The sequence below is a fragment of the Bactrocera tryoni genome, chromosome 2, assembly GCF_016617805.1.
Source record: "Bactrocera tryoni isolate S06 chromosome 2, CSIRO_BtryS06_freeze2, whole genome shotgun sequence".
Lineage (NCBI taxonomy): Eukaryota > Metazoa > Arthropoda > Insecta > Diptera > Tephritidae > Bactrocera > Bactrocera tryoni.
In genome coordinates this window covers 53151277-53173149 of record NC_052500.1, presented here as the reverse complement: position 1 = coordinate 53173149, position 21873 = coordinate 53151277, and the positions used below count along the sequence as shown (strand labels likewise).

General features: G+C 36.3%; 1 protein-coding gene across 6 annotated transcripts in view; it reads left to right on the top strand.

The window, feature by feature from the left end:
* The window catches only part of LOC120769768, a 46768-nt gene that overhangs the window by 2853 nt on the left and 22042 nt on the right, over positions 1 to 21873 (top strand). For 3 of the 6 annotated variants that reach the window (XM_040096950.1, XM_040096938.1, XM_040096941.1), the window contains exon 2: positions 14506 to 14590. The exons of the other annotated variants lie outside the window; for them this stretch is intronic. In XM_040096950.1, coding sequence (XP_039952884.1) covers positions 14510 to 14590 — 81 coding nt within the window. In that variant the 5' untranslated portion in view covers positions 14506 to 14509. The remainder of the gene's footprint in view (positions 1 to 14505; positions 14591 to 21873) is intronic. 6 annotated transcript variants of the gene reach the window in all.

The window sequence follows — 21873 nt, the reverse complement described above, 5'->3', positions numbered from 1 at the left end:
TTTTTTTTAATTTTTTAATTGTAAAAACAAAAAAAGCATCAAATATATTTAAATTTCATGTCTTTTCTTTAATTTTCGTTGCTGAGATGCTCTAAAGTTGGGCATCCGTTTATCTCTGATAGAAATGAGTTCGAATTGAATAATTTTGATTCCTTTGTTTAGACGTAAAGTGAAGAGTAAACGAATGACGCTCTGACATAGAGAGCGACACGACATAACAGTATGACTTAACTATAAATGGCGCTGTTACTCCTGCTACATGAACATTTGTAAGATGGCAGCGACATAACAATGGCCGGCATGTACACAAAGCAACGCAGCTGTCCATTTTGTATGAACACAATTTCGTTGTTGCCATACTAATATCTTTCACTTTAATGCAATTTTAATATTTTGTTCAAAGTGAAATTTTTTATGCAAAAACTAAGTAAATGGGTAAATTTATTTGTTTTCAATTATTAATTGTTATTACAAATAATATAACAAAGCTATTTTATGCTTATCTTTGTAAAATAACGTCAGGTTTGTTAGAGCTTTGAATAATTTTACATTTTACATATTAGTATTCCTAGTTCTCCTCAACCCTCTGCTCTCTACTGTCGTCGGCAATATTTAAAAATACTTTTAAATTAGCGAGAGCGACAACTGGGAGCCTGCAGTCGTGTAGTCGGGCAGCTGTCTAAATAACTGTGTCCATAAGAACGTGTGTATGAAAAGTGACAACAGCGATGAAACAGTTAAAATATAATTTTAAAAACCAGTGGAATATTATTGTTTCTGTTCAGTTTTCATGAAGAAATAATAATTAGAAAATACTGCTATACGTCATTGATTACAAAATTGTTTGTTTTTAATTGAAGATTGATATTTCTTAGAAGGCTTGTATGTATGCCTGGACATAGCGGAATTACTGGGAGGTCGATTTGGAAAGCATACCATTGAAATAATAGGTTGTCAAAAAAGTCTTGCGGTATTTTATTGAATTTTTATTGAAATTGAAATGAATTTTTGATGACTCATGCCCAGCTCTTGACCGATGCTACGGCTGCTACTATGCCGGTCTCTTTCGACCAATTCAGCGATTTTACCGCAATTTTCGACGACAGGCCTTCCGGAGCGTGGCGCATCTTCGACCACCTCTACACCAGAACGAAAACGTTGAAACCATCGTTCTGCGGTGGAAATGGAAACTGTATCGGGTCCATAAACTGCACAAATTTCATTGGCGGCTTGAGATGCATTTTTGCCTTTATCGTAGTAGTACTGTAAAATATGCCGTATTTTCTCTTTATTTTGCTCCATGTTTGCGACCCTATAACTCACGAACGACTTAAAAGAAACGACAATCAATCAAACACGTGTTAGCGCGTGAAATGAGCTTTCCAAAAAGGTATAGCATGACACGGTGTGACGAATAAAATTAAAACTACGCGCTTTCAGCGCCAACTAGCGAAAATTCCGCAAGACTTTTTTGACAAACAATTATATCGATGCAGTTTGATTACAATATTATATGTATATACTCAAGAGATGTTATTAGTGACAATTATGATGAAAACTCTCCTTAGTATTTTAAAATAAGTGCTTATCAAACTTTTCTTATTTGGTTATTGTTGTATGTCATAATATCATTCGCACTGTTTTAATTCTATTACTATGACGTAGGATTTATATATTTCATTTGCACATATATACATATGTACCATATATCCCACATACTTATTATAAGTGTAAAAAAAATCAGAAGTGTGATACATCAACCTGTTATGCGTGTTTACAATAAAACCTCCAAAGTTTAAGTGTAACCGCCAACAATAAAACCGGTAGGTATCAAAGTGATGAATATTTCAATGCAAAATGGAGGTCGAAGCTGCCGAGTAAGAAATTAACATTTTTTCCCACAGACACTTGTTTTTATTATGTACATAGTTAACTTTTATATATTTTTGGCAGTTCGGTTTGAACTATTGTTTTATGTCACTATGAGGTGGTACTACGTACACAAGACTTTATTAGAAAACTAAGTGAAGAAGGGCTAAGTTCGGGTGTAACCGAATATTTAATACTCTCTCAATGAAAAAAAAAACGGGAAAATACTTTTCCATTAATGTTGCGGAAGTCATATTAAAGATAAAAAGCTTAGAGATAGGGGGCTTTGACAATGGTTTAGACCAATTTCATTCATATTTAGCGGTAAACCACATTATGTTTATGAAAACTTTTTAAATGCACACATGCCCTTGCCAGAAAAGTTTTTATACATCCATCAAATTCCGGGTCCGCTCCGATTACGTAGTTCTGTCTGTCGTGGGAACGGCTATTAAGTACTCTTTTTTTTTAACGCCCAAAACCAAATACTGGTCTATGTTGTTTCAAAAATTGTTACACTGTGAGATAAATATTTTTATTTATCATTTTTATTTACATATATACCTTTTACCAACTGTGAAACATTCATCAACCAATTTAAGGCTCCATTTGCTCTACCACATTAAGCACCAGTTGTATACGCTCCTAGATCGCAGGAATACAACCCTTGAATATCAGGCTATAGAAACCGGTTAGGCGATGTTGAGCTCGAAATATTTAATATATGCATACCCCATGTTACATGTGTTACTTCGTGGTGTAAACCTTTCACGGCTTTGATATTCACTCCTGTCAGACGATCTTAGGAGATGGAGATACGGAACAGATAGACATTGAATGACGAAGCGCTCACCAGAATTAGGGGTACTTGTAATAGCTCGCCTGATATAAATATTATTAGGGTTTGTCTGATAAATAGCATAACCCGGCGATCTATGTTAATCCTCGCATCATACCATCTGCCCATAATTATCTCGAACGAGAAATCTCTCGACTTTATTTCTGTGCGCGGTTTGTTAACTTTAATAAAGCTAATTGGGATGACTTCACAGAATTAACCGAGAGAACCTTCACCGCACTACCTATTCCTATATATGTACGTAATCGTTGGCGAACGTAAATCAACACAAGCTAACAGAATGGATAGAGCACCTGAAGACTTGTAACCTCCCTAACGGCGTGAGTAAGCTTTCGACTCTGGCTTTGTCCAATCCGAGCAGTTATGATGACTAAGTTGATATTCAATTCGATGACCTTGTCTCCTTGAACCCGAAGTGCGCGAGCTATTTTATTCGGCAGTTAACATTTCACCCTTGGATAGACAAAGCCATACGATTTGTCTCCCGAGGGTTGCACAAAAAGCCAAGAGACTGCGTACCACTTTCTTTTACCGACGACGAGGTTCGGTGTGTTTATAACAGGCTAAATCTTCCAAATCCATTGGCCCAGATGGAATAAACTTGGTGATGCTAAATCATCTAGGCTCGACGGGAGTAAGTTCCTAATCAAGGGCCTCAATCTCACCGCTCACCATTCTTCAAATACCGGATGTTTGGAAAGTCCGCAGAGTGGTCCCACTACTGAAACCTGTGAAACTCGCCATCAAATGGAAGTCTTATCGCACGATAACAATTCTCTCCCCAGTAGTAAGGTGAAGAGAGGTATTCTGAACCACCTAAGCGGTCGGCAATCATCCTTACTGTTTCGTGGTATAAACTCCTATGTAATTGAGAAGAATTAAGTAGGCGATTACGCAATGCGGTGCGGTATGCGGTGCCCTTTCCGCTTTACTGATTAATTTCTACATTTCGAAACTCCTTCAACCACAAGAGGGAATTTCTATCACCTCGTACGATTATGACTGCACCATATGACGACAGGTAATGGAATCGATGGCATGCGGTCTCCGACATTTCTCGCTTCTTCTCTGCAAGGAGCCTGGCATTCTCTTCTACTAAATCAACAGCGACCACATTCATAAACTGAACGATAGAGTAGACCTTAACATTAATGTCGATGATGTTACAATTCGGACTGTTAATAATCCTAAAATTTTAATTGTAACATTTGACAGCCTTTACTTCTTCACTGTTCATACGACCGCGATTACTGTCAAAGTATACGTACAGAGCAGTAACAAAATCCTCAAGTCACAGTGGGAAAAGACAAAAAACGTTCTAGGCAACATACAATGCGATCTGCAGGGTGGTCCTAAACTACGCCGCACCGATTTGGTCGCTTGAATGCTGTGAAACCCAGAAGAAGAAGCTGTAGACCAGAAAGCTGCAACGAGTATAATAAAATCAGGACAAACAGTGGTGCCAAAAACACAATCAAATCAATTCAGTTCAGCATAGACAACATAGTTAATCAATTCGTATAGCTGCCAGCGTCAACTGACCTGATGCAACACGAACTATCTGTTCTTCGGCAATCACGATCGTGTAAACGTATGGCTGGCTTCGGTTGCAATCGTATCGTGTCACTGATTTGAATCATGTGTGGCAAAAAAAAAAAAATGTGCGCGTGTTACAAATTTTCGAAGTGTAAACAATGGAAATTGCATCGAATACATACATATGTACATACATATATACATACATATGTTGTAGGTATGTATGTACTCGATGGAATTTCCATTTTACATATAACATATATATATATATATACATACATACATGTGTATACAAACATATGTAGTTGAAATAGAACAGAAGTGCACTAGAGAAAATCAGTGTTTAGGGAATGATATACAAACCGAACGCTGTCGATCATTTCAATCATTGTAGCATCACAAATCAGGTATAAGCCGATCGCTAGCGATACAAAGTTGTTCTCTATCGCTGATTTGAAGAAAACAGTTCGCTTCGTGTACATGAACAGAACTGGCAGAATCATACAGAGTAACGGCTCAGTACTTAAGTATAAACAAAAATTTATTACTCGTTGCAGTTCTCTGCTGCAGACATATAAGAACACTGCACTCCGGACTATAACAGGATGCTTCTTAATGTCTCCGGTCGACGAGATACATAGCGAAGCCCTTATGCTTCCGGTTAAGGAACACAATGAACTTCACTCCAAGCAGTTTGTGTTAGTTTTCGCTGAAACCATCCCTGCAGTGGTTGGCTCGATGCGCATCCGCCTCCTTGGAACAGCGAGAGATCTTTCCTAGACTACATCGACGATATTGGAAAGTACGCCGACCAGATTATGGACGCTACTAACTTCACACTGTCCGCTATTCACAGTAAAGCAATTCTTATGAACACTTTCACGAACTTCCTTCAGTGAATGGCATAGTTAACGTTAAATCATATCACAGGAAGGGCTTGAGTTGCCCAGAGAATCTAAAGTGGCTTTTGCGCATTTTCGTTCTCGATATTATAGCAGGTTAAACTCTTACTTATCCAGAATTGACCCCGACATAAAAAATACATTTCATGCAAGCAACGGGTTCCGTACTATTACTAAGCTTTCGAAATATGAATAATATGTTCTTTCTAACGGGATGGAGGTCTTCCTCTTCCTCTGCTTCCCCCGGTGGGTACTGCGTCGAACACTTTCACAGCTGGAGTGTTTTCGTCCATTCGGACGACGTGATCTAACCAGCATAGCCACTGTCTCTTCGTTGAACTATGTCAATGCCGTCGTATATCTCGTACAACTCATCGGACGATACATCTTCCGCAGAACCTTTATCTCGAAAAATCGTAACGCTGTCATCGTTCATGCCACTGCATCATTAAGAAGGACGGGAATAATGAGTGATTTATAGAGTTTGGTCTTTGTTAGTCGAGAGAGCACTTTACTTCTCGATGGCCGAGGTTAACATTGTTGTTGGTGTTAATACTGGTTTCAAGATAGACGAAACCAACAGTGTCAACAGTGACGTGGGAGCCCAGTCGCGTGTTCGACGAGTGTTTGATGACAGGGGATATTTCGTTTTGCCCTCGTTCACTACCAGACTCATTTGCTTCGATTCTTTATCTAGTCTGGATAAAGCAGAACTAACGGCGCGGATGTTGAGGCCAATGACATCAATATCAACGGCGTACGCCAGCAGCACTTATAAAACATTGTGCCTTCTCGATTTAGCTTTGCAGCTCGAATTATTTTCGACAGCGGTAGATTGAAGAAGTCGCATGATAGGAAGTCGTCTTGTCTGAAAATTCGTATCGAACGGATCGGAGAGGTCCTTTCTGATCCTGACGGAGCTTTTGGTATTGCTCGACGTCAGTTTACACGGCCGTAATAGTTATGCGGGAATACCAAATTCAGACATAGCAGCAGAAAGCCGGCTCCTTTTCATGCCTTTCGTCAAAAACAGCTTTGAAATCGACAGAAAGGTGGTTTGTGTCGATCCTCTTTTCACGGGTCTTTTCCAAGATTTGGCGCATGGTATTTGGTCAGTTGTTGATTTTCCAGGCCTATAGCCACACTGATAAGGTCCTATCAGGTCCCACCTTCTGTTGAACTTTAATCTTTCACACAATACGCTCAATAAAGCCATACATATATGCGATGTTGAGGAGGCTTACCCACCGTAGTTGGCGCAAATTGTGGGGTCTCCCTTATTATGGATTGGACAGAGCACACCTAAATTCCAATCGTCGGGCATGCTTTCGTCCAACCATATTCTTGCAATGGTTTCGTTTACAGTACCAGTAACGAGCTGTACGTTAGGAACATGAGTCCCCTTACACCGAGTTGCTGGTGAGTGCTCTCAGAGAGCGGTAGTGCAAGTCGAGCAGAAAATCGTTCGGCTGTCTATAGTGATTGTAGCTTCTCGACGTCGAACCTTCTTTGTATGTATTTGTTGACGATCGTCTTTTGCTGCACAGAGGCTTGTGCGTATCTTGACTGCAACAAGATAGTACGAGCCAATGTTAGGACCTCGGAGCGTACGCACGTCTAAAACATTAGAGACTTGTTTTCCGTCTATCACAACATCAGGTGGTTTGGTTGGTGATTTTTCATACGGAGACAGCCAGATAGCTTGATGAATCTAGTACTACATATAACCATATTTCGGGCCAGGTCGAAGTCGATCACCTCAACCCATTTGGGATGTTACATCATGGAGGCTGGATTTACTGACTTGTACCAAAGATACCTTCTTTGTCCACCCTGGCGGTAAAGTCGCCAAGCACGATTTTGACATCTTTGCGCTCATAGAAAACATCTTTGGTCACATCGTCCTTCTCTTCCGAGAGGCGTGGGCGCAAATGTACGAATACTTTGATTCGGATTGTGGTTAAATGTTCCTCCACCGGGGTGAATGCCAGGACTCGGCGACGGAATCTCTCTCCCACCACGAATCCCACATCGAATTTGTGCTCCTTTATATGGCCACTATAGTAAATGTCATAAGGATCTACTCGTTTTAGTCCTTGTTCCATCCATCGCACTTCTTGGACGGCAGTGATGTCAGCCTTTACTTTTACGAATACATTCCTTTAAATTGTAATCTTTAATGCGTTTGCATTGGTCGTCATCAAAAGACGTGTCTTTCATCCGAAAGCAGTAGGTGTCATGAATTCAGACATTATTGGTTTGATATTCGAAACAGAATTTGTATCGGTTTTGGGTGTCACAGAAACCAATTTTATCGGTTTTGCTGTCAGAAACAAAGCAAAAGATAGTCGCACACAGATTTGAAATGTAAGTTAAGAAATCGAGCTATTTTATTGTTACGAATTGATTTATCTTTATTTCTATAGGAGAAAACATAAGAATAAAGTACGAAATGTCTTAATTATTGAGTTTTGTACAAAAATGCGGATATTTAAGGGGGGAGCCGCTTTAGAGGCTTGAGGTTTTTTTTTGAAAAAGAAATAATTGATTAAAGCGAAATTTCTAGGGTTTATAGTTATATATTAAAACATCACCCGACAATTTTTTGGATACGAATTCTTGGATATTCTGCCTTAGGGAAGCGATTGCCCGATGCATCTCGTGTGTGCATTTGTCGGACGGCGGAAAGTATGCAAGTCACAATTTCTGTCGGAAACAAAAAATTTTAAGAGATTCATATTTGTGTATAACTTATGTTCAAGTTAAACTAGGAAAACTTCAAAAAATAAATTGTAAATTTTCAAAAAGTGGTTTTTGACCAAAAAAATGTTACTTTATGTTACTTAAACATATGTTCAAACTTTCCTAATTTTTTTAGTTTAAATAGAAGATAATTTAATGCCAAAGATAATAAACTTTGCTCCAATTCCATACGTTTAGTTTTTTTCAATCCTGCCCGCCAATTAAGAAAAATCGTAAAAATGAAAAACCGAGTCAAAGTTTTCGCTTTCTGCCCTAGCGCTCATATATCGCTTGGTCACTATTTCCCTTCTAACTTCGAATTCCCATCTATAAATGTTAGCTCTTGAAATCGTTCTTTAATTCGGAACTCATTAAAAACTTTAATATGATTGCCTCCAAATGTATTCATTTGCAAGTTTTATCACATTAGTAAACAGCTGGTTCGAATATTGGTTTTGCGTATGTTCGAAAAGACGAAAATCCAATCAGATTCTATGACACCATTGGTAATCACAATTGGTTTGCAATTCTGTCAGCTAAGCAATTCTGTCTTTGATTCCGCAACACCCCTAAACAATTTTTACTTACGAACCAAAGTTCAATATTGGCTCAGAAGAAACGGCTTGTGTTTGGCCAATACTGAGCTCCAACCAACTGTAAAATTGTAAAAATGGTGGTAGTAGCTTTGTGTCTTAACTGCTAGTAACTGCTTGCTATCAGGAAGAAGAATAATGACGAAAGAGCGAAATAATGAAAAAGTAAAGAAACGGAAAATCAGTAGGAACTAGTTAGAAAAGATCTATCAAATATCACTATTCAAAACAATGAATGTAAAAAAAATCAAAGAAAGTTCTTCAAATCTAGATTGTCTTCACATATGCGTTAACACCTATTTCTATATATGGCAGTAGAAATTTCACTAGTAGAAGCTAGCAGCTCTCTCAAACTTTTACGCTCTCAAATTGTGCTCTTTTGCTCTTTTCTGCTGGTTTTTCGGGTTAAGAAACGCATTTCCAACAGAAATTTTGCTAGCTGGTAATATTTAGCAGTTATGAAACAAACTGCTGAAGATATTTGTTCAAAATTGAACATGTTCGTTGCTACCAAAGGGAGGACTACAACAATATACTTAGACCTTTTTATATTTTACATATTGAACAAGATAAGATAAGAAATATGTAATTCTAAATATATAAAAACATACAGTCCACTAATATTAAATATCTATGTTCAAATATATTGAACATACATACATACATATATAAACATAAAATGCAGTGCACAAACATAATTACAAAGGATAAGATCTTTGCATATGATAACCAACTATTTGTAAATGTACGCATATGAAAACAAACCCAAGGTCACACAAAATGTTAATGTTATGTTAAAACAATAGGCAACATACATATGTACATATAAACATACACACATACATATATATTTAGTTATTTAAGATATTTTGAAAAATAGTATATAAAGATTTGTTTACTCTTAAACGATCTTTATTTTTCCCCCACCAGTGGTAAGAATCTAAAGAATCTGTTTTAAGTTTGACCGTTTGATCCTTCAAATCAAAAATGTTATTACCTGTATAACGACCCACAGTATAAAGCGGTAATCGTGCAAATCGTTTTACGAAATAAACTAATATTGTTATGGGCAAAATAATGGGGTACATTTTTAGAAGTATAAATTGAATTGAATCCTTTGAAATCCTTGTATAGGAACGTTTGCGTTCTTTTGGGGAAATCTTTAATGGCTATCAGGTTATTGTTCTTAAAAGCACTTAGGTTAGGTTAAGATGTCGATTTTAACAGGGATCTCTCTTGGGCAGCTTAGAACGGCGGTCGAACAGTGGTAGCTAAAACGTCAATGTAATACACTAGAGAGAAAATGCCTGAATGTTTCGATCTCACCCTCCTTAATACAACTTTGACAACTAGCGTCCGAAACGATTTTAGCCTTACCGCATGAATGCCCATAACAATGTCCAGTAAGAGCCCCACGATTGTGGATAAGTTTGCTAAGGGCAAGTAGCTTAGAAAATGTCCTGTGTTCCCTTCTAGAACTTACAGACGCACAGGGTCGTCGACCAGTCTCCACTTTGTAGCAAAAAGTCCACTGATATCTTAAAAGTAGGCACTTTTGCCTGAAAAACTCTGCATTGGTCCGGTAACCTAAGCGATGATTGACTGAGAAAACTTTACAGAAAATCCATGAAAAAGCTTATTCTCCTGCGACTCCTCCTTCCCTTCCACATATCCTTCGCCGGTATACGGAAGCAGAGAAAAAGCCGCTATGAATAGCCTTCGCGATGCAGTGATCCGATGCATTCCTTACTCTCCTAATTATTTGGCCTCCATGAAAGCTTGCTATCAAGGGTAAACCCTAGATATTTCACCTTGTCAACAGGTTGAAGGTGTGAGCCTCTGAATGAGGGAAGAAACACTTATACCTCTTGAAGAAAGTTTTCGAGAACTGATGACTATGGTGCCTCTATTTGCCCATTCGTAGATGGTATTGGAATAAAGACTAAGATAAAATACCTATGCTATTTATTCAGAACAAATGTTTTCGGCACTTCCTCAGACAATGTGAAAATGGATGAAACTAAACGATAACCATACTAGAATTAAGAAACTTCTATAACGGTTAATGTTGATGTTCCATTGAATGGATGCTGCTAATTAATATACATACTCGTATTCATAAAAGGAACCGGATTAGGAAAGGGCATCCGTAGTTTTAAAATTTTTTACAAAGGGAACAAGGTCCGGTACCACACCGTCCCTTAGATTTTATTGTTATGTTATGTCGAAATCCACTTAAAGTGCGATTAAGCACTGAATAAAGGCGTTAGAAGTGTCTAAATGAGCTTTTGACCCCCCTCACAATATAACAGTATAACACTGCTACACCACACACATCATATACACCACCTCGTCATCATGTACCACATCATCATACACATCATACCTTCCACATCGCATATACGTTTACACGTTAACAACCGCTTTCCCAGAGTCAATATCTAATTTCTTCATTTTTCTGTCGAATTCGTCGCCGAGTTAGAAAAATAAAATAAAAATAAACAAATACTTCCCCTCAGAGAACGTTTTTTCCTATTAACAGTTTATCTTTGTGTCTAAATTGGATAAAATCGGGCAAATATTCCCCATATAGCTAATATAAGAATTTACACTTCTTGCTATGATTTTCGTACTCTAACAGGCAGTTAGTCGGATGTGTCGGCTAGTGTGTCAGCTATCTTTATGAGACTACGTAATACCATGTTCTCAAGTATATTACGTGTGATGCCAAAAGTTATTACAATCATTCTAGATCTAACTAATTTAAGATTGCTTTCTCAGTGCCTGGTTGTCAGCCTTTCTGTCCAATTCTGTTAATAGAGTTGTCCGCTTAAGAGGGTATTCTTGTCTAGGATTTTGAAAAAATCGATTTTTATTTGCATATCTTGAAAGTTTAGACTTTCAAAAATATGACCTTGGAAGGATTTTTCAAAATTCGACTTATTTCCGGAGATACAGCCGATTTTGTGACGTGGTATCCATGTTCACTAGAATTGTCTCCTAAACTTTAAACGCGTTTTGCTCAAAACTGACTTTCGGAACGATACCCACGATTTCTCAGGTTCTACGGAACCGATTTACTTGAAATTTTTATAGAGTCTTCTTTATAGGCTTGTCTATGGTTGGAACTAGCCCCATCCCCAAATTTTTATTTTTATTATTTTTAAAAAATTCGAAATAGTCAGAAAAAGTGGTCCAAAAAAACTCTTTTTTCAGGCAGTCGCCATTTTGTGAAACAATTTTTTCCCACCTTTCCGTAGTTCCGGCCATTCCGACATTATTCTAGATTAATAGTCTTTTTTTGTTTTTTGGTTTCAGATAACTAGGAGGGTTGAAATCATGGGTATGGTGACGTGGAAATTTTTAGAGACCCCCCACTTCGTCAGCTCATAATTTTTGAAATGTTTAATTTTTTTTAGTTTTTAATTTTTCTCTGTACTCTTCTAAAATTAACAAATAACTAATAAAAAAATGGATAGTGTAACAACTCACCTTTACCACCAGTAATAAGACAAATACAGTATTTATTTTGATTTAGACTTTATTTCATCAGACTTCAGTTTCGTAGCACCTTTTACTTAACCGAACCAAAACAGACCTCTCCAACCGCGCCATTTCTATTCCTCTCCGAATCTCCAGGCGCTGCCAGATCTCCACATATAGTAAAAATATTAATTGCCTTTTTTTACGACACTTTAAAAATTACCTGAAATTCATGCTTCTATACCAGAATACCCCCTTAATAGATTGTACTTAATAAACATCAATAATTTGTATGGTTAATGGAGATGTCCGCTTAATAGAGTGGCTAAGTTCTGGTTGATACGATATAATATATATGTATATCGGTCATTATGTAAGGTATATTAATGAAACTCAGGGATCATCCTTATCTGCTGGCAATATGCCTTTATATCAAAAATGCGTAAAAATCATAAGAGAAAAGAAAACATGAAAAATAATGTAAAAATTAATTAATAATGATAATATCAGCGAAAACAAAATAATTAAATAAATAAACGATAATTAAAAAATATAATTATAAGCATAAAAAATAATTAAACAAAATAAATAATAATCAAGCCTAGATGTTTTGAAATGAGGGCTTTTCATTTTGAGGGGAGAGTTAGGAACGTATTTCTTATAATATTATCTTATCAAAATATCCTAAACAAACAAATATCAAAACAACCTTGAATTTTAGTAAACAAAAAATATCAAAACAACCTTATATTAGAACAAAGGAAATACTATCTAAGCAAACACTATATTTTATGTAAACAGACTTGAACAAACAATATATTGAATGTAAACAAACTAGCAACTAGTAATAAGTACACATACTAGTTAGTATAAATGTAAGATCCATGTAACAAGTTCGTCTTAAGAGTATTAATAAAGGACACATCTCAGTGCAGCTCGAAAATATATCTTTTGACTATACTTTTATATTAGGTGTAGGGGACCTAAGGGATGTATTGACCTAATTTTATCAAATTTTGTAATACACATACAAATAATGTGCTCCCTGAGTTAAGGTACACTTATGTTACCATCACCAATACATTTAGAGTAAAGTCAGCCGGATGTTCGAAAATCATGATATTAGTTATACGAGGGTTAGAGAAAGTTTTCATCCAATTTTATCCATTTTAAGCACAAAGATACATTGTTATTAGTAAAATCGGTTCTCTCGTTTTCACTAAAATCAATCACACATTTTTTACTCTTTCAACCAGTTGCTACAGAGTATTATGGTTATGTTCACCTAACGGTTGTATGTATCACCTAAAACTAACTAACTAAAAAAAATAGATATCACCTAAAACTAAGCGAGATAGTTATACGGTTATATATATGTATATATATATGATCCGGATGAAAATATGAAATCCGGTTACTGTCTGGTATGTGGGTTCCTTAGAAAAAAAATTTAAAACAACCGCTCTCACGCCCACAAATCGCCATTAACCGAAAACACATAAAGTGCCATAACTAAGCACTAAATTAAAATATAAACTGTAATTTGGTATAGAGGATCGCAGTAGCAAGGGTATAAATCTTATAAACTCCTACCGGCAGTGTGAAAATTGATAAAATCGGATTATAACCCCGCTCACTCCCCATATAACGGTTCTGTTAAAACCTACTAAAAGCGCGATAAATCAATAACTATATACGCCAGAGACATTAAATTTTACCTCCGAGATGGTATGAGAGAGTTTTCCGGAAGCCGGTGTGAAAATTGAACGATGGGCGTGGCACCGGCCGCTTTTTGGTGAAATCCCATATCTAGGGTCTCGACCGATCGATTTCGACAAAATTTAGTGGGTGGCATTTCTTTACATTTTTATGTCACAGTGTGAAAATGGGCGGAATCAGACTACAACCACGCCTACTTCCCATATAGCACAATTTTAAATTCCATTTGATTCGTTCAGTTTCCAATATACAAATCTAGAAGGAATCAATATAACGGGATAAAACTTTGAACGCATATTGTATTTAGTGTGTGCCACTTTATGACAAAAAATTGTTGAAATCCAATAAAACCTGTTCAAGCCCCTAAGTATCGAATATTTAGACCCCGGTACCTATAGTTGACTTTTGATCGAAAATGTCGGTCAATGTGTGATATATATAACTGAAATTAAAAGATAATCCTTCTCTTATATAGGTATGTCTGTATGTCAAAAATGAGTTGAATCGGACCATGAAGTATTAGCTCCCATGTATGTACCTAATATAAAAATTTTCGAACTTTGGGTAGACTTTGTACCGCATACAAGTATATCGGCCAATATGTGAATAATCCCAATGAAAATAAGAGATCTATATGATTGGTTTTACACTTTAAAGGACTTCCCTAGCTTTTATTATTGAATGTTGCAGGTTATTTATCTAAAATTTGTTACAATAAGTCGTTTTCTTTAATTAGTTAAAATTTCATTTTCAATATTCATATTCGTTGCATATTGTATAAGAGTATTTTTTTTTTCTACAGAAAAATGCCACGCCTTCGTAAAAGAGCAACAAATATTGGTCGACGTACTCATAACGCGCAATGGGTCTATAATCGCCGATTAAGTGTAAGATTTTTACCCTTACCTAAATTAAGTTAAAGTTTTTATTTACGATACTGCTATTATCCGTGTCTTTAATCATAGACAGTGGCTACTATTATGCAATCTACGAATTTCATCCGTGAAGTGTGGCAATAGATGCATCTTTTTAGTTAACACAGCTCTACATTTCTCTTCGCTCATAGAGTATATGCCTACTTAGACATACAGTATATACTCACACGCTACCGATTGGTCAAATTTTGATAAGTGTACATGTATACATATATTAAAATAACTTTTTAATAATAATTTTCATCAAAACGGTTCAGATTGTTACAGCTTATTAAAAAATTTTTGAAATTTTCGAATTAACGACGTGTGTACAGGACAACGTCGGTCGGGTCTGCTAGTGTATTTTTAGATTCTAGTCTCTGAATGACGTTTTTCATCTTAAGGTATTTCCCTGGCTTTGATTCTTGCAAGTTGCAAGAGTATAAAATGTTCGGTTGCACCCGAACTTAACCCTTCCTTACTTGTTTATTCATACTTCCATCTGAACAACTTATGCTTGAAGTTAAACTGGGTTTGGTTTTAATTTTTGTTCTTTTCCAGCCTTTGGGGAATTAAAACATAGTATGTACATATGTATGTACTGCTATGTTATGCAGTGGCGTAGCTAGGGGGGGGAAGAGGCCGTTGCCCCGGGCGCAACGTCTTGGGGGGCGGCAAAATCGTATTTAAAAACTCAAATTCGGGCAAAAATTCCTGCAAATTGTGTCAAAAGTGTACAAGATATAGGGCGAAAATGGGTTTTTTCTATGGCTTTTAATAAGATGTCTTGTAAATTTACTATCAATTTCCTCAAAAACTGTATTGTGAGAATTTTGGAACTTCAGAATATGCGTGGCTTCTAGTTCCTAAATTTTATATACTTAATATCGATAATAATTTAATCGATAATTAAACTTGTAGGTAGGTAGATAAAGGGGGGCGGCAGAACATCCTTGGCCCCGGGCGCCCGAAGTTGTAGCTATGCCACTGATGTTATGCTTACTTAGTTCACTTTGAAAATTTAGTGATGTTGTGGTAGCGATTACCTAGCTTTCATCGAGGTGACTTGAAGGGAGTAGTAGAGTAGGCAGTGTCGATGGGTTTGGATCAAAGGCAGAAAGAAGTTAAGTGAATTGGGCTGGTGGGGCATGCAAAAAAGTGATTAGTATAATGCCGGGACTCTTTGAATGCAAGACATAAGTTGAGTATATCGGGGTCTATTCTGAATAGGTAGGAGTTTAACCTACTACATTATCCAGAACGAAACTGCCTTAGGGTCACTCTTGTTTCACGCACACCTTGAGCTCTTGTTCTGCGACTGGTGGTGTTTGGACTCCAAAAATGCCATTCACTGAGAAAGAGTCAGTGATGGTGTTAATAGTTCCACTGTGAATGGCGTTCGATGCCTGTCGAAAATTAGCCGCGTCCGAAACTTGGACGGTGTATGGTTGCATATCGACGATGTGTTGGAGGAATGTTCTCCAGATAATCATCGGAGGCGGTTCCTCTTCAAGCAGGTGGTTGCAACGATGGTTTCTGCGAAAACACCCGAGCAGGAACTCCTTAGAGAGGAGCTCCTCTACAGGTATTATGCGGGCCTCACTGTGTAAGTGCTCGATGGCAGACATCCCTAAGTTGTCCAGAGTGAGGTATTTTGGCATGTTTGTACCTTCCCAAATGTTGAGTTCCAGTCTGTACTCCTTCATCCAGTTCGTGAATAGGGTAACCATGAATTTAGCAAGGGAGTGTTTTAGGTTCCTAGCAGTGAAGAAGCGGGGAAGTTCTTTTGAACACTAGCCATCAATTCAATTGCCCAACGTTTTGGAGACTTCTTCTGGTGGTTGAGAGAGTTTCCAAATATATTGATTAAACAGTAGCAGGAAAACGGAACGATTGACTGTGTCGAAGGTCTTCGATAAATCCGACGCTACTAGGACAGTTCCCTCACAGGGCGATTTCTGGTTGAGATCACGAGCTATCTGGGCGTTTATGACGCTAAGTGTTGTGGTGGTTCTGTACACTTTACGAAATCTGTGCTGTTGTTCGGCTGGGCTCAGGTGGTGTGTGAAGGTCGGGAATAGCAAGGCCTCAAATGTTTTCACTACTGGGGAAAGGCTTCAGGGGAAAGGTTTCAGGGGTGGTATCTTCGGGTCCGAAAAGGCATGACTTGGATTTCCACATGATTATCGCCATGTCTCCCCGAATTAGACAGGGATTTGACAGTATTCCAAACTTATTCACTACGGTGGAGAGATTCCATGACTTCAGGTGCTCTACCCAAATCGTCCGCTTATGTTGATTTACCAGTTGTGGAATCTTCAAATTGAAATCCCTAATCCTGGGATCACAGGGATCGACCTGGCGTAAGGAGTCGCTTTAGTTTGCTAAGACCGCTGCATTAGCTGAGAAGTTGGGTCGTAGTTCATGAAGTGAGCAGCAGCAGCGATAACCGTGCGGAATTGACGTTCGCCAACGAATACGTCCGTAGGAATGGGTAGAGAGTTGATGGTGTTCTCGGTGAATTCCGTAAAGACGGCCCAGTTAGCTTTGTTAAAGTTTATGTAGGTACGGTTGTGCACAGGAATAAAGTCGGAGGGTTTTTCGTTTCTGCAGCATAGGACCACTCCCTAAGAGTCTTAAGGCTTCAACCATTGCATGAATTGCATCTAATCGAAATGGAATTATGGTGGAGCCTTTTTGCGTAAACGCAGCAAAAAAATTTTTCCGGGCCCGGTTTAGACTCAATGCCAGCATTGATCAGGAGGATATGGAGCAACCCTGCTGCTAGGTATTGCATTAATAATGACAGTATTACCATGTTACTTACCGATCCAAACTTGATTAGATGACTTATGAACCATAATATTTTTGGTAGTTGTAAATTCAATGATTTATTTCGTTATGTATATATGTATGTATTTACTTGTATGTAGGTAAATATTTGTATGTACATATTTATGTATATATGAATTCTTGCAAATAATGCATTAATAAAATAATTTATTTAAAATTTTAATACTTTTTTTTTATTTTGTATTCTTTTAAAACATTTAATTAAAAATAATTTTTAATCCCAAAAACCGGATATATAAAATTAAAATCTTAATTAAAATAACTTTTAAATTTTAAATTCCAAATGCCGGATTGAAAAATAAAAAAAAAATCCCAAATTTATTTTAATTTGTTTGGTTTGTAAGACCAAATGATGGGTTGGAGGACTAAAATTGAATAACAAGCCATTTGTAAGAATTATTTCATTCTGATTTTATTTTTATATTTCAAGCCTTTATATACAATTTTGCAAACTATCTTATGGCTGTGTTTATTGAAATACCACAATGACATGAGCAATAGTATTGCTACCAGCAAAGTACTACATTGCTCATATGGTACAAGGTCTGTCGCAAAAGAAACAGAACTTTTTAAATATAACTGTTTCTGGTGGCGCCACCTATTGATGGGTATATGAAATAAAAAGTTTGATCTCTTGTTGACATTTCGTAAAAATTTTAAGACAATTGGATAACTACAATCGATGCTATCGATCAAAAAGTGACATCAGCTTTTGGTCATCGGTCGTAAAATGCAAAGAGCAAATATTAAATTTTGTTTTAAACTTGGGCAAAACGTTTACTGAAAAATTTCAAATGATGAGAAAAGTTTATGGTGATCAGTGCCTATCCCGTAGTAATGTGCATGAGTGGTTTAAGCGATTCCAAGAAGGTCGTGAGGACCTCTGTGACGATCAAAAGAAACCGAAAAAAAGTCGTCTTCAAAAGTCAAAAATAAAGACAATGCTGATTTGTTTTTACGATTCCGAGGGTATTGTACACCGAGAGTTCGTCCCAACTGACCAAACGATTAATGCTGTGTTTTACCTTGGTGTTATGAAGCGTCTTTTGTCACGCATTCGTCGTACTCGACCACAACACCGTGAGGCAGGGTCCTGGCGCCTGTTGCACGATAATGCGCCGTGTCATCGGTCGACGCTTGTGATTTTTTGACAAAAAACTCCATTTTAATCATTAATCACTCACCCTACTCACCTGATCTGGCACCCTGTGATTTTTACCTATTTGGAAAACTTCATTTGCCCATGAAAGGAAACTGGTTTCAGGACATTTCAGCTATCCAAAAGGCGACGACCGATATTCTCAAGAGCATTCCGAAAAATGACCTTAAACACTCATTTGAAAACTACTTTGAATAAAAAAATATTAATTTTTTGTTGTTTTTTTTTAACAGCCCTGTTTCTTTTACGACATACCTTGTATTTTGCTAGTATTTGGTGACACACATATGGTCTCTCCCAGGTATTAAATAACTAAATATATGTGTATGTTTGTGTGTATATAGAATATTGTTTATGCTGCATGGTATGGGGTAGTTTTCAAGTACACATGTGCATTTGTAATCAATTGCCTAAATGTAGTATACTATCTTGGGTCAATGGCTGATAATATGTATACATCTTACCATAAGTAAATATGTTTGTGTTGTTGTATATTTGATTTGTTGACTGCACGCGTACTGCATATACATATGTATGTATGTAAGTAAATGCATACGTGACTCATATAAGTGTATGTGTGTTGGGGACCTTTGGTACCAACGCGCATGTTCATTTGTGAACATACATATGTATGTATATGTATGTATGAAAAAAAATCCCAAAATCGGATTAAAAATGTGTTTTTAAATTTTAATGTAATCTCAAATAACGGATTTAAAAATGAACAAAAAGCCATTTTGAAGACAAATATCGAAAAGAAAAAGTAAAAGTAAGTTAACTTAAAAAACCGATAAAAAAACATTTATATTATATTCTCAAAAATTAAAAACTAAACAAAAATATTGTTTTAAAACTCAAGCTTATAACTAAAAACTAAAAAAAAAATAATTTTGGAATTTAAATTTTTTCCCGTTTGATTACTTCGAATTTTACTTTTTTGGTTATTTTTTCACAAAGAAAGCTGTTTGACTTGTAGATCAAACTATTTGATTTGTATGATCAAAGATTAAAATAAATAAGATTCTTTAGTTCCTTACCACTGGTGGGGGGAAAATAAAGACCTTATTCAAGTGAGAAATCTTTCATTCTAATTTTATTTTTAAATTAGTAAACCTTATATACTATTTTTGAGTTCTTAGTTATCTAATTAAATATGCATATGTGTATGTACCGCACACCACATGGTGTTATTTTCAACTATACAATGCAATACATGTGTGTGTGTGTGTTGTCATATAATTTATGTTGCATGGTTTGGGTTGTTTTCAAATGCACATGTGCATTTGTAATCAATTGCCCAAACCTAAGTAAATATGTTTATTATATTTCTTGAGTACATGCCTACAGCGTTTGAAAAACTACGCTACTCTCGTAGCATTTCATTTTACTCTTGCTACCGCTCTCACTTTGTCGGGAGCCGCAGCATAGCCTTAGCATAACAATGTAAAGTATGTGCTCTACTCTGCTCCGAGTTTTGTTAGGTAAAAACTATAGCTGGAGCGGGAGCAAAAATTAAATTCTGCGCTATGCTCTGGCGTAGCGGTAGCAAAAATTGGGAGCGGTAGCACAGCGGAGCAAATGAAAATTTTCATGTGCTACAGCTCCCGAATGTGTTTGTTGTTTTTTTTTCTTTTTTGCTATTTTCTGGCATAATATTTGAATTAATTGAATAATTCAAACAAAACAATGTTATGCAAATCATTTTGGCACTTGTTGCGTCAAGTGCCTTTATAAATCTAAAATCAAATATTTTAAGAAATATATTAATAAAGTGAATTAGATAATAATTGAATAAATTATAAATTTTTTTTTATTATGTAAAATATTTACCAATTTTATATTACCAAAAACATCATCTATTCCAAATGTATTACAATACTCAATTACTATGAATTTTCGAAATTAATTTTAACTATGTACATATACTATCCCCCTTTTTATATACATTAGAGTGTTTTTTTTTTTTTTTGAACTATTAATTTTTTTCAGTCCCGTCACGAAATTTCCTTGGAAATACCCCAAAAAAAAAATTAACTGAAAATTTTAGCCCTAAATATTTACATTAAGAACTGGACCGAGGCATGTAAAAATTTTCCATAGAAAATACACTACAATCCTGATTTTTATCTTTAAATTCCTACAGATCAGAGGTATTTTCTGGCATTTTTATATGTGCGGAAGAAATTGCGGGAATATAGCGCGGGAATTCCCGCAATTGTTTTATTGAAGGAAACATGAATGACGGGAATTCCCGCAATTTACGCGAATGTGTTAATCCATTGCATTGTGTATTTGCAGTTCTATTCTACCATTCCCAATATTTAGTAATTTTATAATTTTTTAGGAAGAATCAGTTTAAAATTGTACGCATATACATATACATACTTCAATGTATACTGCAAAGAATCGAAAAGATTTCTGTATATCTAAAATTATAATAAACCTTTTTATGAACACTCCAATTATTCCGCTTTATCTTTACGTTAGATATCGCGTTTGGTTTGTTATGAATGAATTGCGTCCTTGACCAATAATCTAGCAAAGTATCCGCAGTGCCTTGACGATGAAAATTCCAATGCCATTTTTTGTTGTGATATTAAATATATCGGACGGGCTCGTCTTAAAAAAAAAAACTACCTGGTTAAGAAGCAAAATCAGTATAACCCATATACTAAGCATGCTTAACTACCTGGTTAAGAAGCAAAATCAGTATAACCCATATACTAAGCATGTTTGGAAATGAAAATTTTTACTTATTTCTTTCTATTTTTGAATTACTAAAATTTTCAAATGATTCTTACATAAATTTTGAACAAATGCTTATGATTTGAAATATAATTTTTGTATTTATGAGCTGTATTGAATTTTAGCACAAAGAGATAAAATGTATCCTATGTCCTTACCCTGCTTCTAAACTACCTCCCCACCAATTTTAAGCCAAATCGGTTCAGCCGTTCTTGAGTTATAAACGACTTTCTTTTATATACCAACTTGTACCATACTTGTAAATGCCAGAAAATAGCAAAAAAGAAAAAAAAAACAACAAACACATTCGGGAGCTGTAGCACATGAAAATTTTCATTTGCTCCGCTGTGCTACCGCTCCCAATTTTTTGCTACCGCTACGCCAGAGCATAGCGCAGAATTTAATTTTTTGCTCCCGCTCCAGCTATAGTTTTTTACCTAACAAAACTCGGAGCAGAGTAGAGCACATACTTTACATTGTTATGCTAAGGCTATGCTGC